The 19,302-nt window shown below is 38.6% G+C and overlaps 2 protein-coding genes across 5 annotated transcripts in view; both read left to right on the forward strand.

Annotated features, from left to right (window-relative positions):
* Positions 1-14,108, forward strand: part of CAMSAP2 (calmodulin regulated spectrin associated protein family member 2) — an 82,475-nt gene extending 68,367 nt beyond the window's left edge. For 2 of the 4 annotated variants that reach the window (XM_027671812.1, XM_027671815.1), the window contains 8 exons: positions 9-78; positions 887-3,095; positions 4,150-4,286; positions 4,820-5,040; positions 6,073-6,172; positions 8,140-8,255; positions 9,207-9,325; positions 10,830-14,108. In XM_027671812.1, coding sequence (XP_027527613.1) covers positions 9-78; positions 887-3,095; positions 4,150-4,286; positions 4,820-5,040; positions 6,073-6,172; positions 8,140-8,255; positions 9,207-9,325; positions 10,830-11,135 — 3,278 coding nt within the window. In that variant the 3' untranslated portion in view covers positions 11,136-14,108. The remainder of the gene's footprint in view (positions 1-8; positions 79-886; positions 3,096-4,149; positions 4,287-4,819; positions 5,041-6,072; positions 6,173-8,139; positions 8,256-9,206; positions 9,326-10,829) is intronic. The other 2 variants (XM_027671816.1, XM_027671813.1) reach the window with 2 other exon arrangements.
* Positions 14,109-19,078: 4,970 nt separating this feature from the next.
* The window catches only part of WDR47 (WD repeat domain 47), a 30,662-nt gene continuing 30,438 nt past the window's right edge, over positions 19,079-19,302 (forward strand). Inside the window, exon 1 of the mRNA XM_027671848.1 lies at positions 19,079-19,253. The gene's annotated coding sequence lies outside the window, so the exon portion shown is untranslated. The remainder of the gene's footprint in view (positions 19,254-19,302) is intronic.

Consider the following 19,302-nt stretch of genomic DNA (forward strand, 5'->3'; position numbering starts at 1 on the left):
TCACTTAGGAGTCATCAGAAGGTCCACATCAATGTCTTATGTAGATGGGTATGTAGGGACATGGCCCAAAGAAAAAAGGTAAGTCGTCTTTCTGTCTGAGGCAGTTAAAAATTTATTATTTTTTGGTCACGAGTAGTAGTAAAATGCTCCATTGTAATTGGATTTTCACAGTCCTGTAATAAGAATTCTTGTAAGCTACTTGAAAAGTGAAAAAAGAGAAAAATGTATCATGGATTAAGAACTTGTAAGGAACAGGAAACAATCTTCAGAAATAAATCATTTATTTTTTACATTGAAAGAGGTATTTTTCAGATATTTGAATTGTTGGTCTTAGATATGTTCACGTTTACTCATCACAATGAACTAAAAGCAGTAAGAATAACATGGCTAATGAACTCAGTAGCATTTAAGATTGTATTATTTTGTGGATACTAAGAACAATCAGGCTGAATGTTTTGTTTTTCACTTAGACCAGTCATAAACTCTTAATCTGTAGGGTGTAAACTAAAGTTAAAACAGTAAGAGTTGTAGTGGTGTGTAAATTGTCTCTTTTCACAACTTCCTTCTGATCTATGATGGCAGTGCCTATATTGCTAAAATGCCCAAAATTTATTCCAAAGTAATAAAAAGCATTGTCTGACTCTGAAGAAATGTTATGTGCTATTTTATTGTACTTTAAATAATTATTGTAGTTATATCTATTTATTAAATATATAAAAATATATGTGAATTTATTATACTTGAAGCTAGGCAAAATATATTACTAACAGTGCCTTTAATACTACCAGCTTAAAATAATTTTAAAACCAAATATGAATATTTCATTATTACTATTACTGACAACCATGAGTTGTTCAGTTACATTCTTTATTCTGATCTCTGTTAGGTCATCATTACATGGAGTTTCATTTGACATTCCTTTTGACAAAGAAAAAAGCATTCCGGTATCTACTCCAAGCAGAGGAATTCCTAGATCTGTGAGTAATGAAGGCCTTGCAGGAAACATCAACCGCATGCCGAAACATTCTAGAAAAAATCTGTCCTTCAAACCAGTAAATGGAGAAGAGGAAAATCAAGATATTGAAGAAGAAAAGGACGTGATAGCTCTTAAAGACACAAAGGCCAATCAGTCTCTTAATGCAAATCAAAGAAATGCCAATGAGAGCAGCCACTACAGGTTTCCAAATGGAGCTCTGCAAAACAGGGCAGTTCTGGATGATTTTGGCAATCAGATTGAGACACCAAGCATTGAAGAGGCTTTGCAGATAATTCATGACACTGAAAAATCTCCCAGACTTCTCCAAACAGACCAAATTACAAATGGGTTCTTTCTTCACAATCGGGAAATGAGCATCTTGAATTCAAACATTAAACCAAATCAGTCTACCCCAGATATAATCACAGACACTAAAGGTGCTCTGAGTCCTGTGACTGACACTACAGAAGTAGATACTGGAATACATGTCCCTTCAGAAGATATTCCAGAGACAATGGATGAGGATTCTTCTTTGAGAGATTATACTGTAAGCATGGACTCTGACATGGAAGAACCATCTAAATTTCTCCAGGATTATGACATGCGAGCTGGCAATCACAGAGATCAGTTAAGCCCCTGTCCCAGCTCAGTAAGTACTAAATCACAGGCAGGCAGCAGTGCCTCTTCAAGCTCGGGGGTTAAAATGACCAGCTTTGCAGAGCAGAAATTCAGGAAGTTGAATCACACAGATAGTAAAAGCAGTGGAAGCAGTTCTCAGAAAACCACACCAGAAGGTTCTGAGCTGAACATCCCTCATATGGTTGCTTGGACTCATATTCCCGAGGAGGCATCTGTTCCTCAGGGAAGAGACACTACACAGTTACTGGCTTCTGAAATGGTACAGCTTAGGATGAAGCTAGAGGAAAAGAGGCGAGCCATTGAAGCACAGAAGAAGAAAATGGAAGCTGCATTCACAAAGCAGCGGCAGAAAATGGGAAGAACAGCCTTTCTTAATGTTGTGAAAAAGAAAGGTGATGGAGTATCACCTCTCCGAGAAGAAGCAGCAGGAGCTGAAGATGAGAAAGTATTCACTGACAATAATCGGTTGAAAGAAAAAGAAACTCAAAAATCAGATGACCAAACTAGTAAGACTTCAGAATTAATAAAAGAAACCCCTGAAAATTCTCATAGCAAATGGTTAAAATCTCCTGCTACTTCCGTGGATGCTGAAAAACAATGGAATTTAGCAAGCCCCTCGGAAGAAAATTTGAATGAAGGAGATCTCTTAGAATATACAAAATCTATAGAAAAACTAAACTCTTCCCTACACTTTCTACAACAAGAAATGCAACGTCTATCCCTTCAACAGGAGATGTTGATGCAGATGAGAGAGCAACAGGCTTGGGTTATTTCTCCTCCTCAGCCTTCTCCTCAGAAACAGATTCGGGACTTTAAGTCATCAAGGCAAGTGGGAACTCCATCTGCTGTTGCACCTTTCTCACAGGAATCTCCTCGCTCTACACATCAATCTCCACAGTCTTCCAACAGGAAGAATGCTTCTTTTCACATTAAAATGCAAAGGACTCCTAGGCCAAATGAACTGAAAATAACACCTCTAAATCGTACCTTGACTGCCCCACGGTCTGTGGACAGTCTTCCCCGTCTGAGGAGATTTTCTCCAAGTCAGGTTCCCATTCAGACTAGATCATTTGTTTGCTTTGGCGATGATGGTGAACGTGTAAGTGAACCTCAGTTAAAGGGAAATCTTTTGAAGGAAGCCAAATCTACAGAAGAGGTAGCAAAAGAAGAAGGACCAAAATTGCCAAAACAGTGTGAACAGAAGGGGGAGGAAAAGGAGATTAAGCCTATTGAATCTAATGTTTCTGAAGTATTATCTCAGCCTATCACAGAAACAGTCTGCCTCACTCCAAATGAAGATCAGCTAAACCAACCGATCTTACCACCTCCGGCTCCCAAAACAGCTAACCTGATTGAAGTTTCCCTGTCAGATTTGAAGCCACCAGAAAAAAGCGAAGCATCTGTTGAGAAATACGAAGGTGAGAGTGATAGAGAACAGTTTGAAGATGACCAGAAAGTGTGCTGTGGATTCTTTTTTAAGGTAAGAGAACTACTGAATGTGTATGTCGGCTATTAGCTTCATGTGAAAAGGAACTTCTTAACTGTGGATGTCAGTGATGATTGAAGCCAAAGCATATGGTTCTGCAACTCTAAATGTACAAGCTTATCTTTTGCACTTGATTAATTTGGCATCATAAGAGTGGTAAATATTCTACAATATTGCAGTTCTGAGCATGCCAGAACTTTTGGCTCATAATTGTGGAAGAGTGCTTGGAGTTTTTGATGAGAAAGATGCATGCTGAATGTAGATTTATTTTTAACATAAGCTTTGGTGACCTTAATTAAACATGCTCACATCTCACCCTCATTTCTCCATCGCACCCCAAACTTAACTAAAAGCTTTTGAACTACCTAACAGCCTGCATTTTTAAAAATGAGTAATGTTTCTGAATTGCACTTCGGAGAGCCTTTTTCCCTCTGTTGACTGGCTAACGAAGTATAGTCTTCTGATACTCCCTTTTGAAGTTGGTATTTGGGAGCACTCCTTGGTGACTTTTTATTAAAGAGCTAGTTCAGACAGGCTTTTAACTACAATGCCCATTGTAACAGAGTGGTCTAGACACTGAGAGCCATCAAGATTTTGAAATGGGGTATCACGTATCTGAGATGCGCCTTGCTTGTCTGGAAGCATTCCTCAGTTCTACCAAAACACCTGGCTTGATCAGAAGTTACTTCTATACACTGCATAGTTACTGGGGTTTGTGATAAGTTACCATACACATAGAATCTTTCAAAGCTGAATGCAGAGGTTTATGCTGCATGGGATCTGACTCTAAATTATCTCACTTGGCATGTTTTCTTCTATCAGTGTTGAATTTTGTTTGACTTAGGAAGGAAAAATTCCATTATGAAAAGTTTGTAGCAGTCTTAGGAAAAATCATTTAAAATAAACTTATTCCAAATACTACAGGAGTATGTTGGGATATTGCAACCCAGTGTTAAGAATTAAGTGTCTAATGATTTGGCAATATCAAGTTGCTGAATTCAGAGATTTTAATATTTTTGGGTCCTTTTCCTTCAAATACTGTTGCTAGGATGATCAAAAGGCAGAAAATGATATGGCAATGAAACGAGCAGCATTGTTGGAGAAGCGTTTGAGGAGGGAAAGAGAGACTTTGCTTCGCAAGCAGCAGCTGGAAGCAGAACTAGAACATAAGAAGGAAGAGACAAGGTAAAACTACATGTCCTGATCCAAATGATCAGTAATGGTGAACGTAAAAACGTCTGGTTTAGTTAAAAGTGTGTCTTGCATGTCAAAACATTGCATCCTTATAGCCAAGGAATTTATTGCTAGAGCCAGATGTGCTGAGGAGCCCAGCTGGCCCTGCAAGTCAGCAGGTGGCATCAGTCTATAGCTCAGGCTCAACACGTGAGCTCTGCTGGCCTGAGCAGGCCCTGCCCCGCTTGGCGTTCTGGGGAGAGTGCATCCCTCGGGGCTTCTTTCTGCACAAATGCACAGTGCTCACTCAGTCACACCAGTGAAGATGAGAAATGTGGGTTTAAATTTATTAGTAGCAATATCCCAAAAAATTTAAACTGTCTGAAAATTGTAAAAAAAAAAAAGGGCAATTGTCTCTTACTGATGTTTGAGAGGTCTAAAGTTCCAACAATCTGCTGCCTGTATTGTCCTCACCGTACTAACTGAAATTCTTTGTTTGGAAAGTTCCTACGGGGGAATTTACTTCTTTTTTTTTTTTTTTTTAGACGCAAAACAGAAGAAGAACGTCAGAAGAAGGAGGATGAGCGAGCACGGCGAGAATTTATTAAGCAGGAATATATGAGAAGGAAACAACTAAAGCTTATGGAAGACATGGATACTGTCATAAAGCCACGTTCCCTCTCAATCAAACAAAAAAAGCCACGTCCAAAATCTATTCATAGGGATCATATTGAATCGCCTAAGACACCAATCAAAGGTCCACCAGGTAACAAATGTTTATGTGGAAAAAGAGTCTGTTCATGCTAAAACACCAGCTTGGTTTTTGGTACTAACAAGCACGTGCCTTCTGGAGTGTCTTGTGCTAAATTGAAGCTGCACGTGACCAAACTGGAAAGCCAAATTTGCCAATAGAAATGGAAAGGTGAATGTCACTTACCTGCTATGCATGCATGCATATATATATCAACAAACAAAAAGGTTGGCTCTGTGAGAACCCAGGGGAGACACCCGTGTGTGGTGCAGGTTTCACACACCCCCACGTTTTCTTCACTGATCTCTTCTTGCACCTGTAGAGCTAAGAATGGATAAAAGTTGGGAGATAAGAGATCGATAAATAAAGTGGTGATTATAGGGTAAGAGTACTTTAACTCCCACTTAATAAAGACAAAATTAAAATTAAAAAATTACTTTCATATTTCATGGTTTTCTTCCTATTTTGCTCACTTACCTACTGCATGTGTAGTTATGAACATACCAACACTAATCATGTGGAACGATTTAACATTCTTTTAGATACCAAAGAAGTGCAGTAACGATTGGAAGAAGTATTGCCAACTTACAATTAGAAAAAAAGTAACCAGATTGCTCAGTGATCCTTTTTCTTACAGCCCCCTGTAACCTTGTTATTCTCCTGCATTTTCTCTGGCTGCTTCCCTCCATCTTTCAGGGTAATTTAAAGTATTTCATTAACACCTTTCAAGAATCCGTCCCAAGCATTAAATTAAGTGCTTAAGCTCTCTTTCATGAGGACTTATTAACTTTGATTGCATTCCTCGATTTGCATAGTGCCAGTATTCCCATTGGTACTTAGTCTGAGACCATTCCTGGTGGCTGCCAATGGCTGGGTATCAACAAGTGTTTACATGAAGTACACCACATATGCATGCAGGTATATCATGTATGGGTGTTAGTCTCAGGTGTAAAAGCTCCTACTGACTTTCAGATGCTGGTGTTGGGTCTAATGAACAGACTCTACTACTTGCATAGGTTTATAAGCTTTAACTTTGTTTTTATCCAGGTTCACAGCTTTATCGTGTTTTTTCAGTATCTAGTCTTTCATTGGCATCGCTGAATACAGGGGACAATGAGAGTGTGCAGTCAGGCAAGAGAACACCAAGGTAAAGCTAAAATAACCATTTCATTTAATAAAATTTGATAATCAGCTATGTAAAACAAGCATGAATTTTAAAGAGGTCATGTATATACTGTGTACTCTGAGAACAGGTATGTTTTCCTGATTTGAGACATGGAGAGTTTCCACTGTCAGGCATTAGGGAACTGAGCTGTGATCATTTGTTTTGCAAATTTTACCAAGTAAACCAGTTGGGCAGGTATAAATGAGGTCAAAACAAAATGCTGTTCACACAGCCTCTTTAATTCACCTGCTTGTATTTAAGTCTCAACTTGTGGATATTTTATTAAACCTGTATACTACGTGCAGCTACATAGCTTTTCTTTTTTTTAACATAGAAGCTTCTTTTCTGGTTTTTTTTTTCTTTAACAGTTGTGCAGGAAATTATTGAATGCTCACTAGGACTTCAACCTTTCCCAAATACCAGAATTTATTTTGCATTAAAAATCACCTGAAAACAACAGAAACATTTTAATTTAACATAAAAAACCTATATTATCATTCAGAGGAAAATTATTATTTCTGTGTAACTACTTAATTATATTCAGACAAACATTAATTCTTTTGTATAGAAAAGAACTTGGGAAAAAAGGCAAACTAGAAAAAAGGGATTGATAAGGAATACTACATATTACGATATCATATGCCATGTTTTCATGGCCATTGTGCATTACTCATCAGCTCTGACGTGCCTGCAGCTGGTTTCAGTTGACTTTTCAATTAATTACCTTGAAGTCTTGAGAACTGACTTTCCAGTTATTACGTAAGAAACTTTAATAAGATGATCCAAGTAGCCTAACATCTCTTGTCATCTCTTAAAAATTATCAGTGTTAATTGAGATGAGGATTTCTTCCAGCTATATTAGCTATTAGAGAAGGCTTGATGTTGCTCATCTACACAGACTTTAGAGGAGATGACCTCTATCTATGGAGTTGTAGTTGTACAGTGCTGTACTGTGCTTCTGATGAGCAGTACATCTTCCTCTGGCTTTGGATTGGTTTAGGGGATTGAGACTTTTAAAATGTTATAAAATTCAGTACAAATTGCTAAAAGTAACAGAGTTGAAAGAATTTTCAGTATCTTTCCAGACCCATACTGTCACCTTGTCCTCATATCAGAACTGTCTTTTGATGATACCACTGACAGAATTTCAGTGATACCTTTCAGATCTTCTTCATGCAGGTGCTAATCACAAAAGGTGTAGGATTGAATTTTCCTCTATTGCTTATTTTACTCAAAATGAGTGTGCACACAAATGCTGATATAATGCCATTTTTATCTTATTCTGTGCTTGTCTTCTCACTTAGAAGAGCTAAAAAGTTGACTGGCTTTTGCAGTAGCCACAATCAAAAAAGGTTTTAAGTATCTTGTAATAATTTAAGAAAACTTAAGAAACTTCGACTTCTGTATGTAAAAGTATTCACATTTGAGTGCATCCTGAAGAACTACGGTACCAGAAGTTACTGCCTGTGAAAACAAAAATTAGAAGGGAAATTGTTTTGCTGTCTTAAATACAGCAATGCCCACTGCCCGTTGTTACAGTGATCAGTATAAATGAACTAAACTTTTTTTTCATATTCATCATTCTATCAAGAACTGATTTGTTCACTACATGAGATAATTGTTTTTCCAGTACCAATGTTAAAAGTAACCCGAATTTCCACTTAGTAATTATATTTTCACAACCAAGAATATCTGTTAGGTTTCTGTCCCTCAGATATAGCCCAAAAATTGACTAACATATATGTCACCTAAATATCAACTTCTTGCATCACTCAAAACACTTTATACAGTATGTGAACTCATTTTTCCTTTAATTGTGCATTTAGGTTTATAGTCTGCAATTCAAATCATTGTGTTTTACCTTAATGCGGTTTGCCTTCCTTTCGTATTAGAAGGCTTCTCAGGTGAACATTGTAAATTTTTTAATAGGCTTTAAAATTAATGTTTAGGTCTGAATCTGTGGAAGGATTTTTATCTCCAAGTCGGTGTGGTAGTCGTAACGGAGAGAAAGATTGGGAAAATGCATCTACAACTTCTTCAGTTGCCTCTGCTACAGAGTACACAGGTCAGTGACAACAATATTCAGAAAAGTACTTGCCTAATAGTGGTTCTGTGGATGAAAAGTTTTCAGCTATCTTGATTTGGCTTCCTAAAACTTGATTGAGGACACTTGGATAGAAATGTCACCTCCTTTTAAGTAAAGGGTAATAATACCAGCTTAAAATTATAGATCCAAAACAAAAGTACTGACTCTGCAGCATTTGTGATAAGCAGAATTAACTGCAGGTAGGCTCAGAACAGCAAATGAACTCACGTATCACTGTGCGCTTCAGGCAAGAAGAATTGAAATTTCAGCTCAATTTAGAATAGTTACAAAAATCAAAGACCAAATTGCACTTGGTATTAATATGTTGTTTTTTTTCAAATGGTCTTAATACAAGTAGACATATATTTCAGAAATTAAAACAAACATTTCTCCTTCAACCAGATGAATCAAGTCTTTTTACAGCCAGAGTAACCTGATAAGTCTCAGGCCCAAACTTTTACCTCTGGTTTTGGGTAAAAGATTTCTGGAATTCCAAAGCAGATGGGCAAGAGTTACTCTAAGCACTGCATCTGCTTCATTGTTGTACCACTCACCCTTGAAATCATAGGTGTAGATAAAGAAAAAGAAGGACTTTGCTCTCTCCTGGACAACTGAAATTTTAGTTGGAAAAAGCAAAATGTTTTATTGTCCATAAAAACAGTCCTTCGAGAGAAAATATATCTACTGAGGCTGCCAATAATAATGATTTAATAATGCAAGACACATTTGTAAGTAAATTCAGTGACAGCTGAAAGAATGACATTTTACTTGTTTGCGAAATTTGTGGTCTCTAGCCTAATTCTGTATTATTCCTGAATTTGTGGTTTTATGCATGCAAAAAGTCCATACCAAAAGTGCTTCACAGCATTTAAAGTAACTCTTTGTTGGCTTATTGATTAACTTAGCTGATTTGTCATTCCTTTTCCGTAGGACCAAAGCTCTTCAAAGAACCCAGTGCTAAATCCAATAAATACATAATTCAGAATGCTCTGGCACATTGCTGCCTGGCTGGAAAAGTAAATGAAGGTCAAAAGAAAAAGATACTGGAGGTAAGGGAATTTTTCCCCTAAAAGCTTAAGCACCTAAGTCAAGCCACAGTCAGGCATTGTGGAGACCCTTAAGTATAAGTGCAAATATTGGAAGGAGCCTTCTGAGGTTATGGCAGCTCTAAGTGAAGGGATTGAGTAACTTCTGTAACTTTTGCTTCTAGTGTAGGCAGAAGTGTTCTCCAGGGCCTTAGAAACAACAGTTGTCCTGTTGTACATGCAGCACAGGAAGCTGAATTAATTCACAGGTTAATTAATAGTTACTGCTTGTTTTATGTGGGAACTTCAATATGTAGACTTTCATAATTTGCTCACAGAGTTGTTTTCCCTTATTCATAAAGATCCTCAGGTTGGGAACTTTAGAACTAAAGCACAGCACTCTTATGACCAGAAAGAACTGAAATATATCCCTTCTAGGCTCTTCTCAAGTTTCCAAGCAGTAGGGCAAATTCAGGACTTCCTGTTACAGGAAGATGCCTTCCAGTCTTTTCTCTTAGGCTGGTATAAACCTTTATGAAGATGCACAAATATATAAGGGTGAGAACTCAGAGACCAGTGTGTTTCCATGCAAAAGAAATAACACAGAAGTCTGACCCTTGAGAGTAATGGGACTGTTCCTTTTACCAGCTGTGACAAATATGACAGATTAAATAGATCAAACCAACACAGGTACTTGCAATCCAGACTTAATTTCTTTTCTGGATTAAATTTCACAGCAGTATTTCTTGACCTTTCTTCTCTTTGTAATTCTTCTTCATTCATGTCTAGATGCTGCTTTCTCTGTCTTTCCAGTTACTTTTTGGAAATACCAAGTGAGAAATCAGGACAGCCTCTTTCAGTTCAAGTAACTGGGAGCAAAATGACCCCCAGAAATCCCAAGAAAGAATAGCTGCAAAAATGTCAGTCATGCTTACCTGAAGGGTGAAGCATCCAGCACATGATAGAAGCTGTGCATGTTCAGGGCAAGTGTCTCATAGAAGTTGTGTTAGGTGGAATAGGAATCTGAAGATTTCAGCTAATGAAGAACATTTGTTTGATGTACTCCAACTAACTTTATGGTTTGACCCAAGTTGAATGGATTTAGGGATGACTAAAACCCCATTTTTGCACTGGAAGATCTTTCAGGCCTATCTTCACACATCTAAAGTTTCCTGTTCCCAAGCTTGTAACTATTAGACCAGTTTGATGAAATGGATGAGGAAAAGAATTTCTATTTGGTCTCCAAAAAAACTGTTAGGATGTCTGTTCATGAGGTTCAACTAAACAAGTATAGCTGAAATTATGTAAATAAATAACGCTTTGCTTGAGAAAGATCTCTACCTTATCAAAATTCTGAAGCTTAGCAAATTCTAATGATTGAAAATGAAGTCTTTTAGTGGACAAAGTTAGATGCAAGTTTTAGCTCTAGTAGAAAACCAATTCAAAATGACAGTCCAGTGATATGGAATGTTTTCTAACTACAATGCAAAATTCATATTCTGAATCTTTTTCTTTCTTTCTTTTAAAGGAAATGGAAAAATCCGATGCCAATAATTTCTTAATCTTGTTCCGGGATTCAGGCTGCCAGTTCAGATCTCTGTACACGTACTGCCCTGATACTGAAGAAATCAATAAATTAACGGGAATAGGTCCCAAATCTATCACAAAGAAAATGATAGAGGGACTGTATAAATACAACTCTGACAGGAAGCAATTTAGCCACATACCTGCCAAAACTTTGTCTGCCAGTGTTGATGCAATTACCATTCACAGCCATTTGTGGCAAACCAAGAGACCAGTAACTCCTAAGAAACTTTTACCCACCAAGGCATAGTAGATGTGAAAAAATTTGCTTGAGACAATTATGATAAACTTGCACTTCATCTTTACTGCCTATAGGAAATAGATTTCTAGTTGCCAACAAGACTCTTAGAACTTAAAACTGGACACCAAGTTCTATTATCATGTCCAACTGGAATGTAAACACAGTGTTTAGGAGTGCAGAAGATTATTAGGTGAATAATTATGAGTGATTACGGAAATGTTTGACTTGTGTGGAGATTTGTATGTGCTAATACAACATATAGAGTATATTTGCTCTGTATTTTGATTAGATACACTGAAGCACTGAATGTTCCTCTTTAGTGACTCGAACTACATTTTTTACATCTGTTGCCTTATATGTTTGTATTTGTGCTTGTCTTGAAATATTTTTCTTTCACTAAAGAAATACTTCTTAATATTCTCAATACCATCAAACTTCGCATACTGACTTACAGTAAACACTAAGTTGTATGTCACTGAATAACAGCTGAATGGGTCTGTTCTGCAAGATCCTTACTGTGTGTGCTGTAACAAAATCAAGATTCATTCCCCTGTGTATTTATAGTTCTTTCTCAATTAAAGAATACTGATTTGCTTATAAACTAAACAGTAAAGGAAAAACCTTTGAACTGCTTGAAGTTTGCTTCAAATGAATTATTTAACAACTCAGGGTATAGTTAAGTGATGCAATTATTCCTGTTTCAGTAAGTTGCCATCTGAGATGTAATGACTGACCATGTATGTTCATAATACCATTAAAATGCAAAGTAAAAAGATTTGATAGATCTCTCAAACAGTTTGAGCAAGTGTGCATTCATTGCTTTGCACTGTTCCATCTGAAGAGAGAGCACACGGTCAGGTACTGCTTCTTCAAGGAAGGAATAGGAACTTACGATACATTCAGAACTAGATCCCTGATGTTTGCCTGACAGAACACTAAGTATTCAGAAGAATCACAGAATTCACTGAGTCACAGATCTTTCAGAAGTCGTGTATCTAATTCCCATGGATTTTAAGATCCAGGCCACTTCCTGCCTTCAGATCTGCCACCTCAGACTTAAATCAATTTTCTGGGGAATAGACATCTGAAAAGAATTTTCAGTGTGTCTTAGTAAATTGTTTTCTTGACACTTACAGGTGATGTCTTGTGACACAGCAATTTTTAAGTGCATATGGCAAAAAAGCCTAAATGACATTTCAGTAAATTTATAACATGACCATTTGCAAAACCAAACTCTAAGCATATTTCAGTATTATTTATAAAGGGCTGCATTTTATTTCAAAACAGTGTTTGATTATTTTATAAATCACTATTCCGTTTCAGTGTTTGTTTCTCTTATAATTTGTTTTCAACATAGCACTGTTCTGGAAAAAAAAAAGAAAATACAAACTTGAAGCCTCCCCTAAATCTGTGGCTATTTTGATAAGAATGTACACCAGAGAATTTGTTGTGTGGGGGGAAAAAAAAATCTCATTCTCAGGAAAAGACTTGAATGATTTGTGATTCTGTTCTGTTTCAGTGTTGTGACAACTCCATTAACATAAGCCAGTGTTGTGCTATGAGTATGTAGTCCTTTCAGTTTCATGGGGAAACTAAAGCTATGTTCGTATTTCTCTCATTAAACTGCTTTGAGAGAAACTATGCCTCACTACTATGATGTACTCATTTACTTAGAGAAAAGATGCACAGGAATGAGATGTCATTAAGCAGTTTAGAACAGTACTTTTTTAAATTATTATAAGGCCTTAGGCATCAGTGCATCTGGATTATAAACATTTTCTCAAAAATGCTGTCAGTTTTACTGTAATTTATGTTCTTATATTTATGTATATTTGTTAAAACTGTAAAAAAAGAAAAAAACACTTTAAAATACATGTTTAATATGTATGTGGCTCAAAACTATTTGTGGTTAGCTGATTCCTACTGTTTGCATGTATATCACCAGGATATGTAACTCTTATATTTCAAGTGTATACATATTGTGTATATAGGATATAAATAATATTAAAAAGGGGGGAAAGAGGGTTTGCACATTCTGCCTGTTAGACAGTTCCTGCAAATACCATTGTAGGAACATCTTGAATAACAATATGAAACTGTGTATAATATACAGTGATTCAAGAAACCAGGAGGTTGGAATTAACTGACACACATATGGTGAATAACTTCAAAAGAAGTTTTATCATGGGAGGCTTTTTATTTCTAAAATCTGTACTATGATTTAACTGAAGATTTGCAACACCGTAAAGACACACGCATCAATCTAATCAAAGTGAGCTTAAATACATGACAGGAATTCTTTGAGTAATTTTAATTATTTCTGAATGTATTATGAAATTTGCATTTGTCAACAGGTTAAAGATTTGTGCAATGTCAAAAAGTAGAATGTGAATAATGCAGTTGAAAATTTCATTGCTCGCAGTATAAAGTTTTACTTAATACAGGAAAAGTAAAGCTAGACACGCTTTTCCTTTTTAAGCCTGCAGATTTTCTAATTACAGTGGATCTTTGGTTGGGATCATGTTTAAAAAAAAAAAAAAGAAAAAGAAAAAAAAAAAGGAAGCTTTCCATAAAGGCCAGTATTTATCACTGACCTTTTCAGAACACACTGGTGCTTTCATCAGGGGTATTACTATTGTTGCTACGAATGAATTGCCAAACTCTCGTCTTAGTTTTTGGAGCAAAATTTCATATTCTAACAGTCATAATGGCTACTGAATTCTTTTTTTTTTTTTTAATAATGTTAGTATGACTGTTAGTTTTTATTATTTGGCTGTTTAAAGCCAAATTCAGCTATTTAATTATGATTTAATGGGCACTGTTGAAAAATGTACAGTGTATTGTGTGCTTATTTGTCCACTTCTATGGAGCATAGCTTCCATATTTTTTCAAATGCTGTGCTGTAAAATATTGTCATTGCTACTTATGTGGTACAGTGTAGTTTTTTCCTTTCATTTAAATAAAAGCATGGCACCAAAAGAACATTTTTTTTGTTTTCTTGCTTACTTCTAAGTATAACCTAAAATTATCGAAAGTTCACATTAATGTTTACATCTTGTTTCTTCTCATATTTCAGCAACGTGGAAATTGTAGGAAATATGAACCATTATAATTTCTTCTTTTGTTTCCCATTATTTGTTTTATTTCCAAATAAATAAAACTAGCTTTCTGATGTCACCAGAGGAAGGCTGTTGAAGAATTAGGCTTCACATTTCATTCTTGAGGACAAGAAGGTGTTACCCTGTTCTCTTCAGAAGTGAGTTTCACAATTTCAAGGCAACTCATAAATTTCTGTTCCCTGTTTAGCTCCCAGTGATCGAAAGCTGCAGAAACTTACTGGTCAGTGTAATAGGGTTGCTTCAGCCTGAAAGGTTTTCAAGGTGAGCTGAAGTCTTATCTTTGTCAAGACACCGTATCAAGCACATGTGTGAGTTTTAGTGACATAACTTGTACTTGCTAGTGGTGCTACCGTAAATGACATCAAAAAAATGAGGGGTCTCTTCCAGAGAGTCCTTGCAGAGTAGGAGCAAGGACCTGCTGAAAGGGGATGTGACATCACTGAACTGTCAACAGGCTGACTGAGCTGTTGGGCTAACTTACACAGATAAAGAATCTCAAAATTGCAGAGCTTCTCGAAGGGCAGCTTCAAGTATACAGGAAATCTGATAGTAGGGCTTTTAATGCTGAACTGAAAACTACTCTGGATGAAAATGAATAGCTTTCCCTCCACCCCCCAAAAACGGGTTATTTTTCAGCCAGCTCAGTCAGTTCCCTGTGCAGCATCACAAACAGGCTGACACAAGCTAGGAATTGTGTTGGAACACAAACACCCAGTTGCACCCAGTAAAGCTATTTTTTTTCAGAGGTGAGTCCAGCTCAAAATCTTCGTCTAAAAACAGCCTTTATACAGACCAGCTTTAGAAGAGACTTTGTTTTTTCTACCCTTTGGCAAGTAACACCGTACCTGAGAAAATTTGGCTCACACCCTGCTTAGTTGGACAGAATAAAACTGTACTGTGTGTCTGAATTTGTACAGAATTTCTGAATCTAACTTTGTGCTGCTTTGGGATCCAGTGCAGAGAGTTACACTTGGAACTGAAGGGTTTGGATCAATCACCACACAAATGTTGTTTCTCAAATCCAGCTGTACTGACCAGCTACATGTCAGATGTCTTTTTTCTAACAGCTTAATAAAAAAAAAGACACAGCTTTTTAAGGGCTAAACCTTTAACTATTTAGATCTTTTCAAACAGCAAATTAACATTTCTTTGCTACCTTGTTACTAATTTAATGAGCTGAATAAGCAGCTTGAAGAATTGTGGCTATAAAGATATATCTTGACAGCCACAGCCCTTTTCAGCTGCTTTTACATTTTCTAGTTAAAAAAATTGAGAAATGACAATGAAAGAAAAAAAGCCACCACAAATACTGTTATTCCAGGTATAAATGGCAGAGTGAAAAACGAGTATCTTTAACGTGCATAGCATTTTTGTTCGTGTATAGGCAATTTGTTTTTAAAAGCAGTCTGTTCCATTTAGGAAGAAAAATATATGAAGTGTGTTTGTGTATGCATACATACAAATGCACATATACCTTCAGACTTACTTGCTTACATACAAAATAAAAAAAATATATTTAGACAACCGCAGCAAAGAGTCAAGCATAGTAGGGAAGCTTCTAGCAAGAAAGAAAAGCAGCTACATTGTTTTACCCTCAGAATTACTGGTCCTCCTAAGAAGCAGGGAAGCATACAGAGCGTACACATTTCAGAGCTGAGTACAAACTCTTTAGGAGATGAGGCTCTTAACATCAGGTTTTCATCAAATATCTGAATTCAAGGATGATGTTGACGGACACTGGACAGAACTGCCTCTGATCAGAAACACTAATAACAACCAGAATTCAAGCAAGGACAGAAAACTATATAAACAAGTAGAGCATTCACTGAAAAATGTTATTTAAAACTTCCTTCAGACTCTTATTCAATGTTACAAACAACTGGATGTATAAAATGCTTAGGAGTACTTCATTATCCATTGACGATTTTGTTTAAGCAAGAGACTGAAAGAATTTTTTTCACGTAAGATGTGTTTAAGTTTGCAGTTAATGCTACGTGAACTTTATGGAGACATACTAAGTAATACCTGTATGCACTTTTATGTCACTGTTAATCTCTTAATGGAGCTTTGCAGAAAGACTTAAAAGCTAATATGAAGCTTTCCATCACAGCAGCTCTGTCTTATCCTTTCTTCATCATCACTGATCTAAATGTCTGCAGTACAAGACCTGGCAAGGCCCCACAAGCCTGCAATTATTTAAATTACTGGAAGCCAGATTATACTTTGGCTCAGTATTTTCCTCTTTAAGCTACCTGAAACTGGAGCTATGATGCTGACGTAAAGAATTCTATAGATTATGCAAGAATTTTGCTGATTTGTCACTCTAAAGTTCTGGGAATCCTTTCTTGAAATGAGTAAAAACTGTTTCCAGAATAAAGTTTTAAATAGATTTTTTTCCCAAGTTTTTACAAGAACATGTAAATATAATATATAATGTAAAGAGTTGAATAGCTGTGTTACAAGTACTGAAAATCAGGGGATTGGCCCATTTTTAGGGTGACGAAACAAAGGTGCTTTGCACAAACTGCTGGACTCGACTGGCAGATCTTGTGCAAGTTTGGCACTGGGGAATAAATCTGAGAATGCATCCAGCCTTGCTGACGTTGTCTGCAGCCACCTGCAACATCTGTGAAATAGTCAATTACTATTTTCTTTTCTGAAGTGTTCCAAGAACAGACTGCAGCGCCCTATTTTGTCACTAGGCAATGCAGATCTTGTCCTCTACTAATCCTGATTTTCAAGCTCTCTAAAACCCACACCCAGCAGCTTTGCTATTCGTGGGAGTTACCTTCTTTGCAGTAATGAGTAGGGAGTTCAAACAAGCTGAGACCATCCCAAAGATATCTCTATGCCTGAATAAACAATTGCAAACAACCGGAGAACAGGACTTTCCATCTGCCCCAGTCCCATATAAATGCTGCTATGGGTATCCTCACCAAATATTTCAGAGTAATATGATTGCCCTCCAAAGCAGGTCCACCAACTGCTGCTACCTATTCTTCCATACCTCTTCCTGAGAGGTTGGTTCTTGAAATCTCTTTCCAGAGTATAGGAATTTGCTGCTTCCTTCTCAAAGTCCAACATTCTGAGCAGGAAACAGGATAATTTAAAATTCATAATTTACTCTTCCTTTCGGGTCCATAACTGGGGAGAAGCTTTACTTTTCTTTCATCCCAAAACTCATGCCCTCCAGAGGTACAGTCTCACAATTTGGTCTCAGAACTTCCACTGAAAACAAAGCTATTGCACCCAAGTGAGTAAACTACAGTAAAACCATTCTGAAATCAAGATTAAATTTAAAAGCACGTCTGTTTACCTAGTGTTTTGTAGGCTAAACAAAGTTTAAAATGGACTTATCTAAGTATATGTTCTGCAAAGTTACGCACCCAGCTCGGTTTAGACAATTCATTTTTTTCCACACTCCCTCTGGTTTATCAGCTATATTATATCACATGTATTGAGAAACTGTTTCATTTCTATAATTACATTTTCTATAAAGCAGTGCCTCCAAAAGTGATACTTTTGGAAGTAAATGGAAGGATTCGGTGTTTTACCAGTAAATCAATCTTATTGGGAAGTAACGCTGGGACTTGAACAGAAGGAACCATTGACTTCCATATTCTTTGCTCATCCCTGGTAGAGTCACTGAAGTGCAGCCAGGCAACACTCGTTGCTGGACAGCCTTTGGGGAATTTTTTTGTATTCCTGTTCAGAAAGAAGAAAGAAAGTAACATGATTGCTCTCTGCCCTTCAGCAGATCCTCAGCAAAACAGTTTGCAAGCAGACTTGAATTCACCGTCGTCCTTCACATTTTGTGATTGTGACACAGAATCCAGTTCAGCTTCAGTCAAATCCCTGACAACCTTCCCTGGATCTCTGATGCATGGCCCACATGCACACATGCATAATTAAAAAGAAAAAAAAATAAAAAACCGGGTCCCTGCTTGTCAGAAAATTGCCACTCCATTTTGGCAGGGCCTGCCAGTGCGCTGCCATATGCTCACAGGGGCTTTGTCGAGGGCTGCAGTACCAGTTTAACATGATTTTCTGTATCTCATCTCACCACTACATTTACAAACAGAGAAAGCTCATTGACTGTTCACCGTGATTCTGAAATGCCATCATCTTTTGACGTTACAAAAACATACCTGAAAGTCAAACTATATGTAAGTACATCATAAGACACAGGTATCACACATGCATACATAAGACTTCTGTAAAGCATGTGTGCTTTTCTCAGCAGCCTAAAGAAGCAGAAGACAGCAAGAACACACAGAAAAAATCCCTGGCTGACCCGAAACGCGGCAGCTCCACCTCACTCAGCGGCTCAAGGTGCTGCCAATAAGCCATAAGCCTGTGCCGCAGGAGCGGTGGCACAGGGGCAGTGCCCGTCCTGCTCTGCTCGTGTGCGGGGAGCGCGGGGCACCCGGGGCGGTGGAGCGGAGAGGTGACAGCGTGTGCGCCCTGACGGCTCGGGGGGGTCGGGGCCTGACCGCCCTTTGTCGGGGACACCGGGCTGTTCGTGAGCGTCCCCGCCGCCAGGAGCTCCGCCGGGACGGGCACGGGGCCGCCGCGGAGCTGGGCGGGAGGACGCCGCTGAAGCCGCTCTTCCCGGGGCGGCAGCTGCAGCCCCGCCCGGCCCGGGTCCCTCAGCCCGGGGCGCGGCCGTGCCCGGCGGGCAGGCGGGGCTCGCCCCGCCGCGAACAAAGCGGCCCCGCCCAGCACCGCCGCCGCCATCTGTCCCTCCCTCCCTTCTTCTCTCCCGCCCCCGCGGCGGGGCGGCCCCGACCCGCCCCTTTCGCTTCCCACTGAGGCGCAGAGGGCCCCGGGGCGCCGCCGGGCGGGCAGCGGTGCAGGCGGGCACCGAGCGGAGGGACAGCGGCACCAGCACCAGCCAGACCCCGGTCCCGGCCCCGGGCCGGTCCCGCCCGCCGCGCAGCCGCGCCCGCCGCCATCTTCCCCTCCCGCCCCGCCGGTGCCGGCGCGAACGGGCCGCGGGGCCCCGCAGGTGAGCGGCGGGAGCGAGGGCGGGGGCCGGGGGGCCCGGCGGGGCTGCG

The sequence above is a fragment of the Neopelma chrysocephalum genome, unplaced genomic scaffold (assembly GCF_003984885.1).
Source record: "Neopelma chrysocephalum unplaced genomic scaffold, ASM398488v2 Primary Assembly neopelma1_97222, whole genome shotgun sequence".
In the NCBI taxonomy this organism is placed as follows: Eukaryota; Metazoa; Chordata; class Aves; order Passeriformes; family Pipridae; genus Neopelma; species Neopelma chrysocephalum.